The 19,449-nt window shown below is 35.4% G+C and overlaps 5 protein-coding genes and 1 non-coding gene across 7 annotated transcripts; 3 read left to right on the top strand and 3 right to left on the bottom strand.

Moving 5' to 3' along the window:
- LOC122610654 (galactoside 2-alpha-L-fucosyltransferase-like) lies at positions 1–1,634 on the top strand. Its single transcript, XM_043783623.1, has one exon. The coding sequence runs from the start codon at positions 1–3 to the stop codon at positions 1,507–1,509; it is 1,509 nt and encodes a 502-aa protein (XP_043639558.1). The 3' UTR covers positions 1,510–1,634.
- A 242-nt stretch (positions 1,635–1,876) lies between these two features.
- Positions 1,877–3,791, bottom strand: LOC122579266. Its single transcript, XM_043751397.1, has 3 exons — positions 2,411–3,791; positions 2,246–2,288; positions 1,877–2,158 (listed from the first exon to the last, which is right to left on the bottom strand). The coding sequence occupies exons 1-3, from the start codon at positions 3,726–3,728 to the stop codon at positions 2,122–2,124; spliced, it is 1,398 nt and encodes a 465-aa protein (XP_043607332.1). The 5' UTR covers positions 3,729–3,791; the 3' UTR covers positions 1,877–2,121.
- Positions 3,792–4,723: 932 nt separating this feature from the next.
- Positions 4,724–6,112, bottom strand: LOC122580659 (acylsugar acyltransferase 3-like). Its single transcript, XM_043752929.1, has one exon. It carries the CDS (start codon positions 6,080–6,082, stop codon positions 4,724–4,726), a length of 1,359 nt encoding a protein of 452 aa, XP_043608864.1. The 5' UTR covers positions 6,083–6,112.
- Positions 6,113–8,963: 2,851 nt separating this feature from the next.
- LOC122610655 (galactoside 2-alpha-L-fucosyltransferase-like) lies at positions 8,964–10,448 on the top strand. The gene has a single exon (XM_043783624.1). It carries the CDS (start codon positions 8,964–8,966, stop codon positions 10,446–10,448), a length of 1,485 nt encoding a protein of 494 aa, XP_043639559.1.
- A 362-nt stretch (positions 10,449–10,810) lies between these two features.
- Positions 10,811–10,884, top strand: TRNAT-AGU. Its single transcript has one exon. It is a non-coding gene; the product is annotated as a tRNA-Thr (tRNA).
- Positions 10,885–11,746: 862 nt separating this feature from the next.
- On the bottom strand, positions 11,747–19,449 carry LOC122579285. 2 transcript variants are annotated; one of them, XM_043751422.1, is made up of 20 exons: positions 19,258–19,449; positions 19,011–19,080; positions 17,401–17,443; positions 16,667–16,744; positions 16,476–16,560; positions 16,272–16,351; positions 16,084–16,141; positions 15,459–15,569; positions 15,209–15,266; positions 14,960–15,056; positions 14,738–14,773; positions 14,373–14,509; positions 14,134–14,204; positions 13,966–14,019; positions 13,667–13,809; positions 13,403–13,546; positions 13,092–13,328; positions 12,939–12,998; positions 12,538–12,798; positions 11,747–12,195 (listed from the first exon to the last, which is right to left on the bottom strand). In XM_043751422.1, the coding sequence occupies exons 1-20, from the start codon at positions 19,412–19,414 to the stop codon at positions 12,064–12,066; spliced, it is 2,112 nt and encodes a 703-aa protein (XP_043607357.1). In that variant the 5' UTR covers positions 19,415–19,449; the 3' UTR covers positions 11,747–12,063. The 2 variants fall into 2 exon arrangements, with proteins under 2 accessions (XP_043607357.1, XP_043607356.1); XM_043751421.1 differs by having other exon boundaries at positions 16,467–16,560.

Here is a 19,449-nt window from a genome sequence, read left to right on the forward strand (position 1 = left end):
ATGTCCAAGTTCAAGCTTCTACATTTTGCCTATAGGATCATATATCTCATTTGTGTTCCAATTTTTAAATTTCCAGAGGAGGAAGATTTCAATAACAATTACGAATCTTGCCAAAGTAGGTATGAATCTGGAAGGTATCGTAGGGAATCACTGCACAAACCTTCGTCTTACCTAATTTCCAGATTAAGTGAATACGAAGCACTTCACACCCGATGTGGACCACAATCAGAAGCCTACAAGCAAAAGATAAGAGAATTAAAGTCTGGTCGTGTGAGCAATAATCATGACGATGAATCCTCAGATTGTAAGTATCTAGTGAGGATACCGGCTGATGGGCTAGGAAACAGAATGCTGAGCCTAGCATCAGCATTTCTTTATGCTCTTCTCACAAACAGGGTCCTTCTAGTTTACGACAACAAAATCGACATGTCTGATCTCTTCTGTGAGCCTTTTCCCGAAACCACATGGTTACTTCCTAAGGAATTCCCTCTTTGGAATCGGCTTGACTCGTTGAATCAACATTCACCAGAAAGCTATGGCAACATTGTGAATCTTTCGGAAAGTTATTCTTCATTATCATTTATATATCTTCATGTCTCTGGTGGCTACAATGAAAACGATCAACGTTTCTATTGTGATGACGATCACGTATTTCTAGGAAACATTTCTTGGGTAATAATGAAATCAAATTTCTACTTCATCCCGTCTCTGTTCTTGATCCCGTCATTTGAACAAGAACTAGCCAAACTTTTCCCTGTAAAAGATACGGTTTTCCATTTCCTAGGTAGGTACCTGTTCTTGCCCTCAAATCCTGTCTGGGATCATATAACCACATACTATCAAGCTTATCTAGAAAAATCAGAGGAAAGAATCGGCGTCCAGATCAGAGTCTTTACTCGTAATTGGGTCAAAATGATGTTTAACACTAGATGGGCAGTTCAAACCATACCAGAGACAGTATTATCCTGTTCGTTAGCAAATAAGATGCTCCCGCTAGAAATGAATACAAACAAATCGTTAATCGTCTCACAGGAAGACCATAAGTCTATAGCTGTTCTAGTGACATCTTTAGAATCTGATCATTTTGAGAAGATAAAAAAGATATACAAGAAATATACAACTGCTGATGGAACGGTGATTAAAGTTTTCCATCCAAGTTCTGAAGGGAAACAGAGAACCGGGAAAAAGTGGCATAATATGAAAGCATGGGCAGATATGTACTTACTGAGCTTGTCGGATAAGCTGATCACTAGTCCCGGGTCAACGTTTGGTTATGTGGCCCAAGGTCTTGGAGGATTGACACCATGGATCTTACATATGCCCGTTAATGAGACAGTTCAAAATCCTCCATGTAATCGAGCCATGTCCATGGAGCCTTGCTTTCATGTTCCTCCTTTTAAGGGGTGTGGTAAGAGATCTGGGATTGACACTGGTTCAATTGTTTCTCACGTTAGACATTGCGAGGACATAACCTTTGGACTTAAACTAGTTGACCCTAGCCGCTTATGATGCCTCTGAACTACATAATCGTTAATTCATACAATGACCAAGATTTGCTTTGAAGAAAATGCTCGTTCGATCAGTTAAGTCAATCTCAATTTTGATTTAGGTTATATTCAAGTTTGTTTAGAAATGTAAAGGAATTAGAATAAGTGAAGTTGCTAAGATTTGTAAAGTATATTTCATGGCCATTATATCAAAATTGTGGCAGTTAGTGTAAAAAGACTAGCTGCTGTGTCCAAGAAGAAGTGGCATCCGTGGCTGTGCACCCCTTCACAATGAAATTTAGGTACCAATACTTCACTCAAAAAATAACCTACTATAATCAATTTCCTAATAAACATTAAAACTCAAACAAGATGCGCATGAGGCATGATGCTTAAAACTTACTATGCTTGGATGTCTCATAAAACACTATAGCCATGAAAAATATTCAAAATGTAAGGCTGGCATAAAATGCTTATACACTAATACACATATTACATTAAGCTTGAAAATATTCAAAAAAAAACACTCCAAAACACATAGTAAAACAATATTGTTCAATTCATCAACATGTTCGTACAGATATCCAAAATAATTCAAACATCTTCAATCAAGCCCGGGTATTGCTCCGATCCATTAATATCTCGAATCTTGAACGTACTCCCAAAAATTCCTAGAAACATAGTTACAAACAAATCAATAAAACATTAAAACATACCTATAATATATATACACACGTTAGTATACGCTGGTATAGAACCTGTAGGGAGGGAAGAAACTCGCCATTCCTGCATCAAGTAAGCCTACATAGAGAGGTAGTTATTATGTGACCTGATCGATTAATGCTAGTGCTTACCTTAATTTGTCATACTGTATTATATATAGATGGTAATGAATAACAATAAATAATCAGAATCAAAAATACCAGTACTGCTTTCGTTTAGTCCAGCCACTTCAGCTTCAATCTTCTTCTTCTTTAGATAAAGTCTATCAATTGTATCACGTACCCCCCGTAGCTTATTACGCACATGCTCAATCCTTCCTTCTGGTGTAGAAATGTTATACCCAGTCACCTCCTGGAAAATCTCCTTACCAGGATCAATAGGATTCTTAATCGCTAAGGCACGATCACACTCACGCACCGACTCCTCAAACTCCTTTTCTTCAGTCGCCATCTCATACAATAAATTCGCATAAAAATACCCAAACTCAACAGAGCAAGGTGACAACACCGTCGCCTTTTTTGCAAATTCAGCCGCATTTTTCCAATGTATACTAGTCAGATCAACTGTAATTTGACTCAAAACAGTCCCTTGCACTCGACATATCAACGCTAAACTCGCACGATCATCTTCGATTCTCGCACCCAAATCATTCATTAACTTGATCGCTTTATGAAAATTTCCACGCTTAAACTTTAAAGCCTCCTTACACTCTGATTTCACAGCAAGGTAACTAGGGGATTCCATACCTAACATCACTTCAATACTTTCTGGATCTAATTTCTCTTGTACATCATTCTTTGAATTCAAATCATTCAACCTCATAATATTACTCAAATTAAGTTCCGTAGATGGTGAACTAACCTTATCGTCACTGTTAACGGCCGGTCTGGAGCTAGTAGCGACCGTTGACTTTTTCCTGCCCGTAGAGAGTGAAGTTGCCGGTGTTTTTTGTTTCTGTTTCTTTCGTTCTTCTTTCTTAATTCTTAGCTCCGTATTAGCCTTCTCACGTAACGCGCTTAACTCGTTACGCACATCCTCAATTATTCTCCCTTCCGGTTTCAACTGATCAGTCTCCTTTTTCAGACTTTCCTTCCCAGGATCAATCGGATCCTTGATCGCTAACGCCCGATCACACTCACGAATCGTCTCCTCATACTCCTTCACTTTAGTCGCTGTCTCATACAATAAACTCGCATAGAAACACGCAAACTCAACCGAACACGGAGATGACTCCGCCGCCTTTTTTGCCCACACAAGCCCATTCTTCAAACAGCTCTGTTTATCATTCGGATCATCCATAGTCTTTGCGAACTCAACAGACATAGTCCCGTTCACTCGATATATCAACGCTAAACTTGCACGATCATCCGCGTGTTTCGCCGGCAAATCCTTCATTAAATTCAAGGCTACTTGATGTTTTCCACTCCTTGTCTTATTCAAAGCATTCTGACACTTTAATTTCACTGAAGAGTAACTCTCAGTCTCCATTCCTGACACCACTTCATCCTCTAAATTCATTATTACTCAAAATTTAAGAAATACTAGTAGTATATAGAAATGGAATAGAAGTCAAAACCCTGATATGTAAGAAAACAGAGCAGATTAACCCTAATCCCCATGCTTGTTATTAATAGAAAACAGCAAATACAAGTGTAGTCCCTGAAGTCTTCCTCTTCATGTTTTAGCACCAAAAGTGTATACCAGGTTTTATTCTTCGCATTTTGAGCACAAACTTCCGTTTAGACTATACGCAATTTTCATCATCAATCAATCACTTTTAAGCATTCCTTGTGCATCCAGAAATGAGTAATGACTTAGGTTAATTGTGGAAAGGATCATACAAACCCTTCATTAGTACATTCATCGGCAATGTCATTGTTCTCAGATTTTACTTTTACCTGTTTCAGTAACTCCTGACACTTATTTTCTCTCTTATAAAATACATATCGACTTCAAAGTGCTTGGTCTTTTCATGAAAATCAGGCTGCTCGTTACCGAAAAAAGTGCAGCCATATCGGGTTGTTACTCTTAGCCGAAACTATGGGGCTGTTGATCTATTTTGGGATGTTTGGTTTACTTATCTGACAATCGTAAATATTGATCAGTACGTAGCATCTGATATATATTTGCTAATATGCATTTCTAATCTTCCAAAAGGTTGTGGGCTTTTAATTAGATAGATTTGAAGCCATAAGTTACCAATCAACTTACTATCTCAAATGAGATGATCCATAGTCCATACACTCTTCATTTTTTGCCATACAACACTAAAACAAATATTTTGACTATTATACCTTTCACCAATAACATTGTTGTTGAGTAAGCTAGGTCTTAATTATTGATCAAGATACACCCATTTAACTTTCAAGTTTATTCACATATGAATTTTTACATAAAATAAAAAAGTAGCAAAAACAATATGTGTTAAGTTTTTATAAACGATGGACCTGTAACCAAGGCTACCCCTATTCCTAACGTAGTTTCAACCTCCTTAGAACAAAAACTAGATCTTATTAACTTTTGCAGTACGAAAGAAGTTCCTTGTTATTCTGAAATATCTCCATCTCTTCTTTTTCCAAGGCCACATATGCATCAATACCATCTCCATCTGGAGTATCCAGGAGCATAAAAGTATCCCTGTCTATCCATTTAAGCCCAATAGTTGCTCTTGCAGGGTCTCCCCATCCAAAATCGGATTTTCTGTAAGGGATTCGACATAAACATGAACACCAATACGACGAATAGTTCTCACTTACCATATTTGAAAGCAACAATCCGTAATGTTCAGCAGCCAGGTGTTCACTCTGGAGTCGTTTAAGATCTGCTTTATGTTTCTTTATCCCCGAAACCACCACATTTAATGAGGCTTCGTTTGTATCTTTGCAGGGTACCATAATAACAGATACAAAATTTCCCATGGTTGTTCGGGCCAACTCGGGAACAAATTTCTTACGTAAGTCAACCGGAATAACTAAACAAGATGGCTTAAAACAGCCAGATTTTGTGGTGGCCGCTTCCACTGCAGCTTTGAAAAGCAGAGAGGTCAATACTTCGACATGTGTAGGCTCCTGGTCTATAGATAGTTTATATCCAGCTGCCACCGAAGCCTTGACATTGTTCTTAAGGTCCTTCAACTTTGAGTTAGGGAACACAAATTTCTTAGTGGCACGTTCAACATAGCGTTGTTTAGTATCCTTTGATTCTGGGTGATCAATAGCATCGGTACAAGGGAAATGTAGGATATGAGGGTTAAGAGGTAATACCTCTTTGTGGTCAGCCGAACCATAACGTGCCATAGAGGCCCAATGATTAACAAACGAGCATAATGTAGAGCCGTCACCAACGATATGTGACATAGAAAAGGCCACACCCATTCCACCACAGGCAAAGCGATTGACTTGAACCCCAACAAGACTTTTACAATATTGAGAGTTGAAATAAACCATATTATCAGCAAAAAGTTGTACAAAAGTTTCATCATGCACACTCATATTTTGAAATTTATCAAGTTGGCTATCGTTTTTAGCTTCAAGAAATACGACTCCAGCATCATTACAATCAATGTAAGGTGTTGTGGGTGTACTTATCTGGCCAGCAAAAGGATAGAATTGTGTCAAGCTTCTTGACAATGATTTCTTGAGCTCCCAGACTTTGTCGTCGGTTGTCAAGCTGCAATTTCCATTATTTGGGTACAAGAGAATTAGGGGAATATATTTGTGGTGGGTGAGTTGATCAAGCGCGGAAAGATTATAAGTCTGGAGATGAGAAGGGGTTGGAGATGAAGGCCTGATTATTTCTCGCGAAATAAGTGTGTGATGTTGCCTTCTCCCAAATGTTAGAAGCTTTTCCATCATCATCATCTTTGTCAACATTATTTATTAAGAAGGCTTATTAATTTGTTCTTTTTGTAGCTTCACAAGATAGGTATATTAGGTATATATCCATATATATAGATGGTGATGCTGATATAATGGGTTTGTCATGTATAAGTGGTGCAAATGTACACTACCTCCAATTTTTGTGGGCTTCCAATTTTTGCAACAATTGTACACTATAGTACGTATACTGAAAAGAAGTTGTTTTCCGTACAAGATCAATAGTCAAGTTTGTTAGTTTTAGTAAATAGTGGCTTCTTTTAGCTAAGAAAACAAATGAGAATTCCTTTTTTCTTTTTCTTTTTTAAGGAGTATTAGTAACTTTGGGCTGACTTGTTACTCAAATGGTGGAGATTCTTAGTTTAGAGGTTAATTTGGTTAAATTACTTGAAAAATTATAAATGGTTAAAAAGAAATGACTAAATTGATTTCATAAATTGATGGAAAGAAAGACTCTTATTAGTAGACAGAGACTTAGTTTATATATCTAAAGTTTGTTACAATAACTGAAGTTTGTTAGATTAACTAACATCTATGACAAGATGCCTAGTTAAGTTATAGTTGATGTGAAGGTTTTTAGATTCTTTTCCCACATGATCACATAAAAAGAACTTAAGTTGGATATATATAGTAAAACCAAAACATTGGAAAAAAAAAGTGGCTAGCTGGATCGGTAAGAAAATTTTATCTAACTGAAACAATTACTTCTACATTACAACACCATTGCAACATATTAATATTTGGAAACAAACTGCGATACAAATACAATTACATAGTGACGCAACTTGAACAAATGGTCTACGGGTCAAAGTCAACCAATACGTGAAGTGTTTATGTGTATATGTATCCATGTGGTTATAATATGTAAAATTAACCAAATGGGAGTGTGTTTTCTTTCCTTCAGGTGGGTTCAAACGTAAATTACTAGTATAACTGTATAAGTATATAGATTGTATATATGGCTAAGTGCATAGGAAGATCAATTCCCCTGCTTTCAAGATTGGCAATGTGGGTAATCTTGACCAAATAAAGGTCCATATGAAGGTATCCACTTTTTTAGAGATAATTTTGTTTATGTGGGCAGACCCATTAATACTGCACATTTTCCAGCCCAAAGCCCATTAACCAGTTATGAATACCCAAGAGGCCAAGAGCTCATCCATCATCAGCCCGTTGCCCATTGCCAGATCCAAATTGGAAACCCATGAGCCCACTTGGTGTTTCCTAGACTAGAGGCTAGAGCAGATGTTCATTACAGTGTCCTGATAAGCATATCCTTAGTCCACTGTCAACGCTTAAGGGAATTATTTGAGTTAAACTTTGGAAGACACTTGAATCCTTAATGTTGTAGGACTCGATCCACGCTTCCTAGCCATAATAGATCTGCTTAAGGTCCGTGAGGACTAAAAGAATGGACTTTCACACAAGGAAAGGAATGGAACCGTTATAGAACTTTGTTTTTGAGATACAAAATTTGAAGCTAAATTTAAAATGAATGAAGTTTTAAAAAGAAAGTTGCATGATATATGTTAAAATTACAATACCAGTAGTAGGCGAAACCAAGACTGCTATATAAGTGTAGGGATGTCTTACGAAAATGAAACAGTTAATGTAGGTTTTTGGGCCAGGCTTTCCATTGAGTCATGTGCAGGGGCGGAACCACATGTAAAATAGGGTTCGGGCTACGGGTCCACCAAATCTATGCAATTTAATTTTTCTTAATTTTTTTTTATTAGTGTTGCATGTAAAATAAATATATGATACTGGTCAATTTAACTAACCTTAAACTTTAGAAGGATTTTGTTATCTATAAAACTTATAAAGATGTGTTTTGCAGTTGGCAATTAAATGAGAAATAAAAACTACCAAAAATGTCAAAAATTCTTAAAACCCATTAAATATAGCAAAAAATCCTTAAAATTGTTGAAAAATGTAACAATCTAGTTGTTATCGTTACTTTACGCATATACAAGGCTGAAAAAAAATTGTACTACAGGTCACTTGTTCCGGTTCCGCCATTGGTCATATGATCACTTACACTATAAGGTAGTCCGACCCTTGTGAATTGTGATTTGCCTAGGGTGTCACGAAAATTTTAATGGATAAAACAAAGGACAACTTTAATCCAAGTCAACTACAAACTGAAAACTGAAACGTAGAAACACAAATTTTGGATATGAAAGGTTGCAACTCTTAAAATGAAGAGTTATGACTATTAGTTGCATGTAGAGACTCGTGCTATGTTTACCGGACTCAAACGAGTGTGGATTTCCCACTCACCAGCTCGTTGTTGTGATTAACCCGAAATCCCTTGGTTTCAAGTAAATCACGATCACACGTACTAAAATGGTTGATGACGTTAAAATCACCAACAGGCAACAGTTATAAACTAAGTGTAGCATATAAGTCAATACACTTTGACCATTTCAATATAGTGTCATTCAAGTATGTAAGAGCCCTTTTTAAGTGACGATCCGTTACTATCTCCAATATATATAATAAATAACTATCAACATGGATAGAATAAGTACCTTCACTTTTGGTAAACCATGTGGTTGGATTATAAAATTCAGTTGACTTGTGAGATATAGACAAATATATAAATATATAAAATGTCTCTCTTTTTCCATCATAGATTAAGTTTAGATAGTTAAAAGGATGAAAAAATTGTTTGCATTTATTGTTGTTTGTTTCATCAGTGCTTTAGTTTTTATCAATCCACACATTGATGATGCTTTTGGACCTTCCAGAGGTATATTTTCTGTGTTTTAATAGCTAGTTATACCTATTTTACATCTAATGTATTGATTTGTTATAATTATTTATATGTTAAAACAGAGTTTAGATGTATTAATTTTGCCTAATACAACCACTCATTATGTTTTGTTTTTTTCCCCCCCGAATTTTAGTCCATGGAGACGGTTTCCAGGAATTATCTCTCCAGTCCAATGACAACTCTTGCCTTAGCAGATTTCAATCAACACTATATCGAAAAGAATCATCACATATGCCGTCGTCTTATCTCATTTCTAAATTACGCCAATATGAAGCACTTCACAAACGATGTGGACCATACACAGAATCCTATAATCGAACCATAAGAAAACTAGAGTCAGGTAACTTGACAGATGAATCCTCCTCAGATTGTAAATATCTAGTGAAAATACAATCTGATGGATTAGGGAATAGAATCCTGAGTCTAGCGTCGGCTTTTCTTTATGCCCTTCTCACAAACCGAGTACTTTTAGTCTATGATGATAAAGGTGAGACGGCTGATCTCTTTTGTGAACCTTTTCCTGATACAAGTTGGTTACTTCCAATGGACTTTCCCGTTAGAAATCAGCTCCGAACAATGAATAAGAGAAATGTTGAGAATTATGGTAGCATGGTAAAGGTTTCCGGAGATTCACCTTCACAGGCATTATCGTCTGGTTTTGTATATCATCATCTGATTCTTGGCTATGATGATAATGATAAACGTTTCTTTTGTGATCAAGATCAAATCTTTCTTCAAAATGTTTCTTGGGTAATCATGAAATCACATTTTTATTTTGCCCCGGCTTTATTTTTCATTGAATCGTTTGAAAAAGAACTCACAGCCCTCTTTCCAGAAAAAGATACAGTTTTCCATTTCCTAGGTAGGTACTTGTTCTTACCTTCAAATCCTACCTGGGATCTTATAACTAGATACTACGAAACTTATCTGGCAAAATCAGATGAAAAAATCGGCATCCAGGTCAGAACTTTTCAACCTAATATAGTGGCTACTTTCTACGACGCTACATTTACAGATCAGGCAGTTCCGGATACAGTAGTTTCATGTTCATTAGACAATGGCCTGCTGCCTAAAATCGAGACAAACGAATCTGTGACCATCTCACAAAGAAACAGAAAGTCAATAGCTGTTCTGCTAACATCTTTAACCTACAGGTATTTTGACAAAATAAGAGATGCATACTGGGATCATCCGACAGTAAATCGTGATGTGATTGGAATATTTCAAGCAAGTTCAGAAGGGAATCAGAAAACCGGGGATAAGATGCACAATAGGAAAGCATGGGCAGAAATGTACTTGCTTAGTTTGACCGATAAGCTGATCACGAGTCCCTGGTCAACGTTTGGTTATGTAGCTCAAGGTCTCGGAGGGTTGAGACCGTGGATCTTACACATGCCTAGCAATGAAACAGTGCCGAATCCTGCTTGTACTCAAGCCGGGTCAATGGAGCCTTGCTTCCATTTTCCTCCTTCTCATGGCTGCAAAGAGAAATCCGGAATTGATAGTGGTGCATTGGTTCCTCATGTTAGGCATTGTGAGGACTTGAAAAAGGGCCTCAAACTATTTGAACAAAAGGCTAGTTATTAGTTGAACCATAAAATGGCCAAGACTTACTTCAAGAAAAGGCAGAGTAAAATGTCTACTTATTTAGTTAAATTGTAGCAATGTGTCATATCATTTTAACCGAATTGAATATTTTTTATGTGGCGTACTTAAATGTGTGCATATATGTAACTTCGATACAATAAAATATGTTGACATATAAAGCAAGTAAATAAAAGTTATTAAGGTTTCCGTTTTTGATCCTTAATTGAAGTTAGATTGATCTTTTATAAAAATAAGGTAAACTGAACTAAAATGCTGGAGTTAGGGACTTTTCATTAGTAGGTAAGTAGAGGAAAGGTGAAAGAAAGGAATTTATGCATAATATATGTAAAACCAACAAAGCCGCTTTCATAGCTCAGTTGGTTAGAGCACCCGTTTAGTAAGCGGGAGGTCTTGAGTTCAACTCTCAATGAAAGCAATAGTCCAATTTTGTAGCCTTTTTTGTCATATGTTGACTTATTCTTCTTAGAGTAGAGGACCCATTTACGTTTGTTTATTTTCTTGAATGAAACAAAAAACTTGCAGATATCACATTCTGTGGTTTAAAATGTTGTGTTTCTTTGTCTTCTTTCATGTCAGATATATGATGAAATCTTCATACGAGTGAATCTTAAATATTTTTAATTTATATACTTGAATTAAACAAAATATTTGATGATTTAATATTCGAATGTGAAACCATCTTCAATATCATCTGCAACGATTACTGGCATAAAAGACTCTTCATTTAGCTTCTTTTTTTCCCCCTTTTCAACTTGATGCACTACGAGGCCATCCTTTGATTATCTGCATTTCTTTTCTGATTTAATACAATCTCTGCAGATTATAATAGTATGTGTGAGTGTGTGTTTGTCCATTAGTGGTCGATTCATTGGTATTTGGGTGAACTTGTGCCGTTGTGTTAAGTCTGTGCATAAATCCCAAGAGCCAAGGTGATGACTCGCAAGTCACAACTATGTGAAGCTTGTGTAGCGTAGTTAATGTTATGGATTATATATCTAATGTTGGTTTTTTGTAAAAAAGAAAAAGAAAATAAACACTCGTAAGTCGTAATTTGCTGTAATATGAAGAAATATGTGGTGTAATTCACATATTTTTACATTAGCGGTTGAGTCTCCTCCATCTAAAGAATATTACATTCTGACTTCATCACGGAGTCAGAAACCTTCTGTGCAAATGTCATGCTATTTGACCCTTACAGATAAGCAAAGACGACCAACCACAAGTGCACAACAATGGGCAAATCATTATCAGCCTGACCGAGTAAACATACAAATATATTTGTGTCAACAGCTTTCCTAAGTGTGATTATTGATCAAACAAAAAGAATTCCTGATTATATTACATTGATCAAACTCTAAACAAGGTTCAGAAAAATGGGACTAAATGATAAGTTAATAAAAAGATTCCAAATTAGTGTAATCATATCTATTTTATAAACATAAAGTCATATATGTATTACCTTACTAGAGACCATGCGTATATTTCACAGGCATCTTGGGACATAAAAGCTCTGCACTTCAGACCTCTTGTTTGATGTTAGTTTCTGTTGTTTTATGCAAGCAACTGAACTCATTGTTGTTTTGGACTACAAATTTTACTCAGAATCGGAATCCGAAAATGGCATCTGGAAAGCATTCGGTGGTTGCATGTCAGTCATGGAAGGAGGTACATCCCGGTTTGTTTGGCTCTTTGGACGTCGCCTTCTCAATTTTGGCCTGTCCTCGCCCTGTTTGTTTCAACCCATTTATGTGAAAGCAGGTCAGTTTGGGGTATACGTCATAGATGACAGGTAATGTACAATTATAAAAGTTAAAGTTAGGCAGGAATGGTTATAATGGTGAGTATGCTCAAGTGATTTCAATCTCCCAACTCCGAAGAAACGTTATTGAATAATGTGGGATCATTACTAATGATTGACAAATAAAAAAAAAGGACCAGAGAAGTGTTGGCAGTTCAGCACAACCAGTTGTGACTTTGGACCAGTTACTCAATGTACTCAAAACACCCGATTTTCCACCAATAATTCTATAAATCAAGATAACAAGGAGCTTATTAAAAAAAAAATTACCTCAGGGTTTGGTTGGCTTGAATTATGAGCTTCCTTATGTTTGATCGGCTGATTTCTCCGCAGATATATAAAACCAAATGACATCAATGCCCCCAAAAGCAACATTGGACCAAGCCTGGGATCACTCATACGATCATTAAATTGTTGTGGAATGGTTCCAATCCTCTGTTTCACTCCCATGCTTGAAGAGATAATTTGCTCCCGACCTTTTGACCAAATAGGATCTGCATCCTCAGGTACAAGCTCAGGAGTTGATGTTCTCTGCATTGAGTAGGACATCTCTTTGTAATTAAAACTAGAGGGTTGTAATTGTCATACACAAACCATTCAAGCTCAATGTTCAGAAGCTTACTTAAATGTGTGACAAAAGTACACAATTTTGTTTATAGAATGAAACTCACGTGAAATGGGAGATCTCGGGAGTCGCCGTCTCGGACTGTTTCTGAGATCCATTGTATTATCTGGACAGAATTGTATTCAATGATGCATTAGAATAACATGATTTCATTTTTCGACTACAAAGAAAATAAATTGTCATGAAGAGATGTTTGAACCTGTGGAGTTTCATCTAAACCTTTGTATAATGCCACCAATTGGGATGTGGGATCGACATCCCTGGAGGCAATTGTAGCAAACATGTTGTTCATTGGGTTTTCATCAGTTTTCTTATTTACTTCAGTGTCATTTCTTTTGTAACGTACAAGAAACAATCGTGGAACATCTGTTATATCCCTCCTCGGTCCACAGGTGTCATGGCTGTTCTCCACATTTACATAAAACGAACAGAACCTCTGTTCAAACGAAAAGTAAAATGCATGAAAAGGTTGATTAAAATGAGACTTCCTGCAGTATAAGATTGACTTACCTTTTGTGCTTCACCATCCACCCAAGCAAATGTCAGCCGTTTTTCCTTCAGCGCGACTGCTGCTGATGTGGCTGCTTGGTGATCAAGTTGATCTTCATCTCCAACTCCCGTATTTGATAGGATATCTTGGACCCTACGCATGGTCTTTAACCCCAAATATAAATTATGCTATTAGCTAAGTCAGAAAGTGTATTCCATCATTTCAAGAAAACAGATATTGGCTCTTGGTTCTCGAATTAAGCTAAAAAAATCTTGAGTACATACCTCACGCATTTTATGGAGTTCTGAACTTTGCCTTCCCACAATAATAGCACAATACCAAATTGTGGTATTGTTACCGGCACGCGAATAACCTTTGGGATCACAACCTAGTTCCATGGATGTAACACTTCTTAACTGGGGAAGCACTGAAGAGAAAGGATGAGATTTTAAAAGGACGTACGTGCTCAATTAGAAATCAGACACCATTTATGGTTTATGCTTTACTATAAACTTGATGTATTTGAGACAGAAAAGTATAGGTGGTGTTTTTGCCCCAGAAACCAAAAAAAATATTTCTATACCTTGATGCTTATTCTGTTCCATGATATCGATAAGTCTTGAATTGTTGATTAATCCTGAAAATCAATGAGTACTGCCTTAGATTTTATAGCACCCATGTATCTTACAAATGTAACTCATTGAAACCATGGGGAAAAGTATATATTGAAAAGATACGAAAAGTTACATGCCATGGTACACTATAGGTTTGAGACCGGGGTCTCTTATAATAACAACTGCAGGAGCTTCCTCTACTCCAAACCTATTTCCAGATAGGTAACTCGGAAATGAGTGAAAAGTATATATTGAAAATCAGACTGATTCTTAGTAAAAGATTATTATTATTTAGGATTCAATGATGATAAAGTACCAAGATACATTTTTTAATCCATTCACTTCTATATAATAGATTTGGAGTGAGAAAAATTACGTTTGTGACCAAAAGAGAGATTCCTCTTCTCTCCAAACAGTGAATGCAAATGAGGCGTATGACCAATAAGTTTTAGCAACTTGACGCACGAAAGGAGTAGCACGCTGTCCTGTTTTTGAAACGAAAATGACTTTGACCTATCACAATGAAAATAGATATGTTATTCAAGAACATAATTAAAATATATAAGATCTTGTAATGTTCAAGCTAATTAGATATTAAACAGGAATTTGTTCCACTACATGACATCAGATATCTACAGAGAAGCAAAAAAGTAAAATAATAGATCCAAATATTTCAACATCTGAAGTGGAAAGAAGAATGAGTTTCAGAAATGTATGAGAATGAGAGACATCACTATATACCTTGTGCCGACTGCCTTTTCTCAAAAAACTTTGTACCTGTAAAGTGTTATTAGAATGACATTATTTTTTATCACTAGCAAGAATTAATGCCACATAAAATACTACCATAAATCCACAATCATATTTTTTTTTTAAATATAAAAATGAAAATAAAGCGCAATTTTTTTTCCCTAATTTAAACCCATAATCCATCGGAAATAAGAGGTAGTTCATAAAAATTACCAAAGACTCCATAGAATAGTAAGAAATACGAGGCAGGCTTAGAATGGTTGTTGCAAACCAATCAGTAACAGCATCAACGGATAAATCTCCGGTGTACCTACAACAAATTGTAATAAAAATATCAAGAGGATTACGTAGAATTCATTGCATATTTTATACTGTTCCACAAAAATTGTTATTAATTTTAGCACGCAACCACCGATGACAGATCGGCACTGGTTGAATAGTTTAAAAGAAAACAAAGCTCACCTAACAACACAATCTGAAGCTTTACATCCAGGGGGATAGGCCAAAAGTGAAGGAAGACCTGTATCAAAATCAAATTATCAGGCAACAGCATTAAACAGGGAATATAACAATAAAGATCTCACCAATGCCAGATAGGATTTGTATAAGTAACAAGGAATGATTCTAAGCAACTGAGAAATTTATATGGCACCTATATGTAATCGCTTATCAAAAATGAGAAATTGCTGATACATGAGAAAAAATTACCAACCATTTCGAAAAAAGGGAGCTCCTGTATATTTCTTCTCAGATAGATATGTTGCAAGCTTTAGATCACTGATATCAATCACCCCAGTATCTGCTATACCATCTAATAAACTAGCTGCACATATACAAAAAAATCACATGCTAAAACAAAAATGTTTTAAACATAGATATATATAGTAGAAACTAGAAGGGATTAGTATTTTAGAATGTAAACAACTTTACACAAATAGTTATAGTATGTATCGAACTTCAATCACGTGTATTGTATGTAATAAACTTTCAAATCTTGTGCATTGTATGTATCCGAGTATATGTGGCAACCATATAAGTTACCACTTGTCAAGTTTTGATTGGTTGAATACATACAATACACAAGATTTGAAAGTTCATTACATACAATACACAAGATTGAAGTTCGATACACACTATAACAATTCGTGTAAAATTGTTTACATTATGGGGTACTAATCCCAAACTAGAAAACCACAAATAAGACAACACGTGAAGTAAATTGATTAAGTATTTCTTGTATTTGATCTTATAATATTTCAGAAATACGGAATACATGCAGCCATGCAGGCATGAAGCACTTATAAAATTCTAAGTACTAATAAATTAAAAATCAATACCAATTCTTTTCCATAAACTGGAAAACTGGGCACAGCGGCTGCTCCCATATGAGAAAATCTGAGATTAAATATCATAGAAATTATTATGAGCTTTAATGGAAACCAATTTTTTGTATGCTATTATAACTGGTTTTTGGTTGAACTAAAACAGATACGATAACAAGAGTTCGTTAAAACATTATTCAAACCTGAACAAGCAATGTATTGCTGTTTTGTATCTTAGAAAGATAGTTATCCGATGAAATGATATCAAAAGTCGGCTCTGATTCTGAGACAATTATAAGTTATAACTACTAGGTTAATTACAACAGCAAAAAAAAAACAAAGTTACTCCATAATTCACAAAGCAAAAAATCAATCCAAAAAAGTATAGGATGGATTACTAAACAAACCAAATGAAGTAGGCTTCAGTAATGGAAGACTAATATCAGAGAACTCTGAATTAGAGTATTTTTCCTTGACCCTTTCCATGATGTACTACAACCAACAAACAATGGTTAGCCATGCAGCTATGACAAAGATTACATAATGTATAAAATTTGTAATTGGCAAGTATTACAAAGTTAGGAATCCAATAACTCACAAGATGTTCATCAATGCCAAATATATCATAATCCCTTTTCCATATGGGATTGCTCAGAAGTTCAAAAGCATACTGAATCTGCAATCCAAAAGAAATTATAGCAAAGATTAAAGCAAAGGAAAATCAAATCAAATATAGAGACCAAAAGACCAATTTAATTTATTTTTTTTAGATGGCCTCTGCCAATTATTTTATTGATCAACAAAGAATCATTACACATTCCAATGTATTCAAAAACCTTGGACATTCCCAAGTATTTATCAATTTAAAACTACGAATTCTCTTCCTGTTACTTCCTGCCATTCAATCTATTACTAGAGTTATAATTATATACAACATTTCCTTCCATATATCACCCTAATTCAGATATTCCATCCGTTGTAGTTCCCTGTATGCCTTCCCATATCTAAACTTTAGAGTAACTAATTTGTTCTTAATAACCTCCACAATCATTCCTTTTAACTTCTCCTTCGGAATGCAGTTTTTGCTGAATACTCTTGAATTTCTTTCCTTCTAAATGATGTACACACAAGCTGCTAAAGTGCTAAACACAACCTTGAACAAATCTACTCACAGAATTGTAACTCTTCTTGTTGAAATACCAATTATTAACATTCTGCCATCTATTATGTGTTCTTTGATTAACCAAGAGACCAAATTTGCGATGAAGAACAAAGTTCGTAATATATATAGAATTGGGTTGGGAACATCTCAATAACTTTAACTAGACCAACCTTAATCTTATCAAGAGTTGAAGAAGAGTCCATCTCTGATTTCCTGCAATGGAAAGTTTTTCAATTTGCAAAAACATTGTCAAATTCCCAGGTAAACACAACGTAGGGCATTCACGTACGCATATTCTATGCCACCGTTAGAAAGAGTAAGACATTAAAAAAGTCATATGATTAGTTTCTAGTTTCCTTGCAAAATTTTTGATATCATAGAAGACTGGAACTAAAACTAACAGATTCAGTTAGAAACAATAAAGTCGATTTCGTTAATAAAAAAAAAACACTTCAAACAGATAGGCATCAAGCACTTAGCTTGATAGTATATGGCCCATATGGCCATATCTTAGGTGATTGTACCTTAAAAATAAAGGGTCGGGTTCTAATCTCACTTTTCTCGCTGCCTATTTGTCAAAAGCTATAACAGGATTATCACTTCTATTTAGCAACTGAATAACACATCATATACTCATAATCATCCACACTCGTGAATGGAGCTTTGGAGAATTTCTTCACTAAAATCAAAAAATTTAAGATATTAGGAACTATGATCCGTGGTATGTAAGTTTTCTATCAAATGAAATCAAAATAAATAAGGAATAAATATGAAAATCCAATATTAAGACCCATTGTTGGACTTGTTTTGAAGTTAGAAGCACTTGAAATCGGGTTGTTGCGTGTTGAATTTCGAACATGCTTTTAGTAAAGGTTGGAATTTTCAAAGAACTGAGTGGGTTGGATCAATCTGTAAACGCAAAATCCATGAAATGTAATTTTTATCGTTGTCAAAACTTCTTTATAATGGTTCCAAACAAGTTTTGTAGCTAAAACTCTGATACTAAAAGTGTTGGAAAAGATCTGGAGTCACGAGGGATAAAACTGGTCATCAAAACGAACTGAAAGTAAGACCGTACGAGCGCGCAAGGGGCATGAGGCACTGCAACTTTTACATATTTTGTGAAGATCATAAAAATTCAAGCATAACTCGGATTAAGCCTTGCGTGAGTTGCGCCAATGTAAAAAATGAAGAGTCTGTTTTAATGCGGTTAAATATCAGAGGTTAATTCAGATTATAAAATGGTCGGCTTATTGTTTTGGTGAAAGGTATTAAGAGTTTTTCTAAGTAGCTTAATGACATATTAGTGTCTAAAGCATATAGAAATCGTATGTGTGGATTGAGGCTTTCTGTTTGTTACCCGTACATATAGATATGAACCATACCAAAATATGTTACAATGAATTAGCTCTCTGAAAAACGATAGCGAGACATGAGTCGAGTACACGGTGCTTTTCCAAAACGGGGCCAAGCACCAAAATAAGAATTATTATTATCATTCTTTTAAGAGTATATCCAATAACTCAGACGGAAGCGTAATTATGTTACTTACTCTATGTTAACATGATCACTGGAAATGTAAAGTTGGCATTTGACACTTGGTTGAAAACTAAAAGGAAAGGCTCGAATAACCAAATTCGAGCGTCGATACAATGTACTTACATTATTATCATAAAAAGTATGACATACATAATAATAATAATAATAATAATAATAATAATAATAATAATAATAATAATAATAATAATAATGTGTTATTTAAGAAAAAACAAATAGTTACCAATTAGAAGATAACTGCTGGTAAGCCTCATTTACTTCTTCAATTGACCCGAAAGACGGTATCCCTAATACTGTAATTCAACGAAAACAAAAACACTTAAAATGATTTTAATAAAAAAAAAAACATATATTTCTCTTGCCAGGGGTGGTCCCTCTGTCCTTAAGGATAAGTACTGTTATTGTTGGGTGTGTATATATCCATATATATAGGAATTATGAATTTTTGGTTGGAAAATAAGAAAACAAACCATCATAATGAGAGGGAGGGAAAGAACGAGGAATAGCAACAAGCTGGAAAAACATGGCGGCCAAGAATAAGATCGCCGGCAGCCAATAAGCCTTAACTATCGCCACCGCCGGCGTAGCTTCCGATTTCGGCTTTGGAATCTCCGGTTTCGTAGCCATTGAAAACAGATTAGTCAAAAAGTTGGAGTGTGACT

Source organism: Erigeron canadensis, chromosome 8 (assembly GCF_010389155.1).
Source record: "Erigeron canadensis isolate Cc75 chromosome 8, C_canadensis_v1, whole genome shotgun sequence".
In the NCBI taxonomy this organism is placed as follows: Eukaryota; Viridiplantae; Streptophyta; class Magnoliopsida; order Asterales; family Asteraceae; genus Erigeron; species Erigeron canadensis.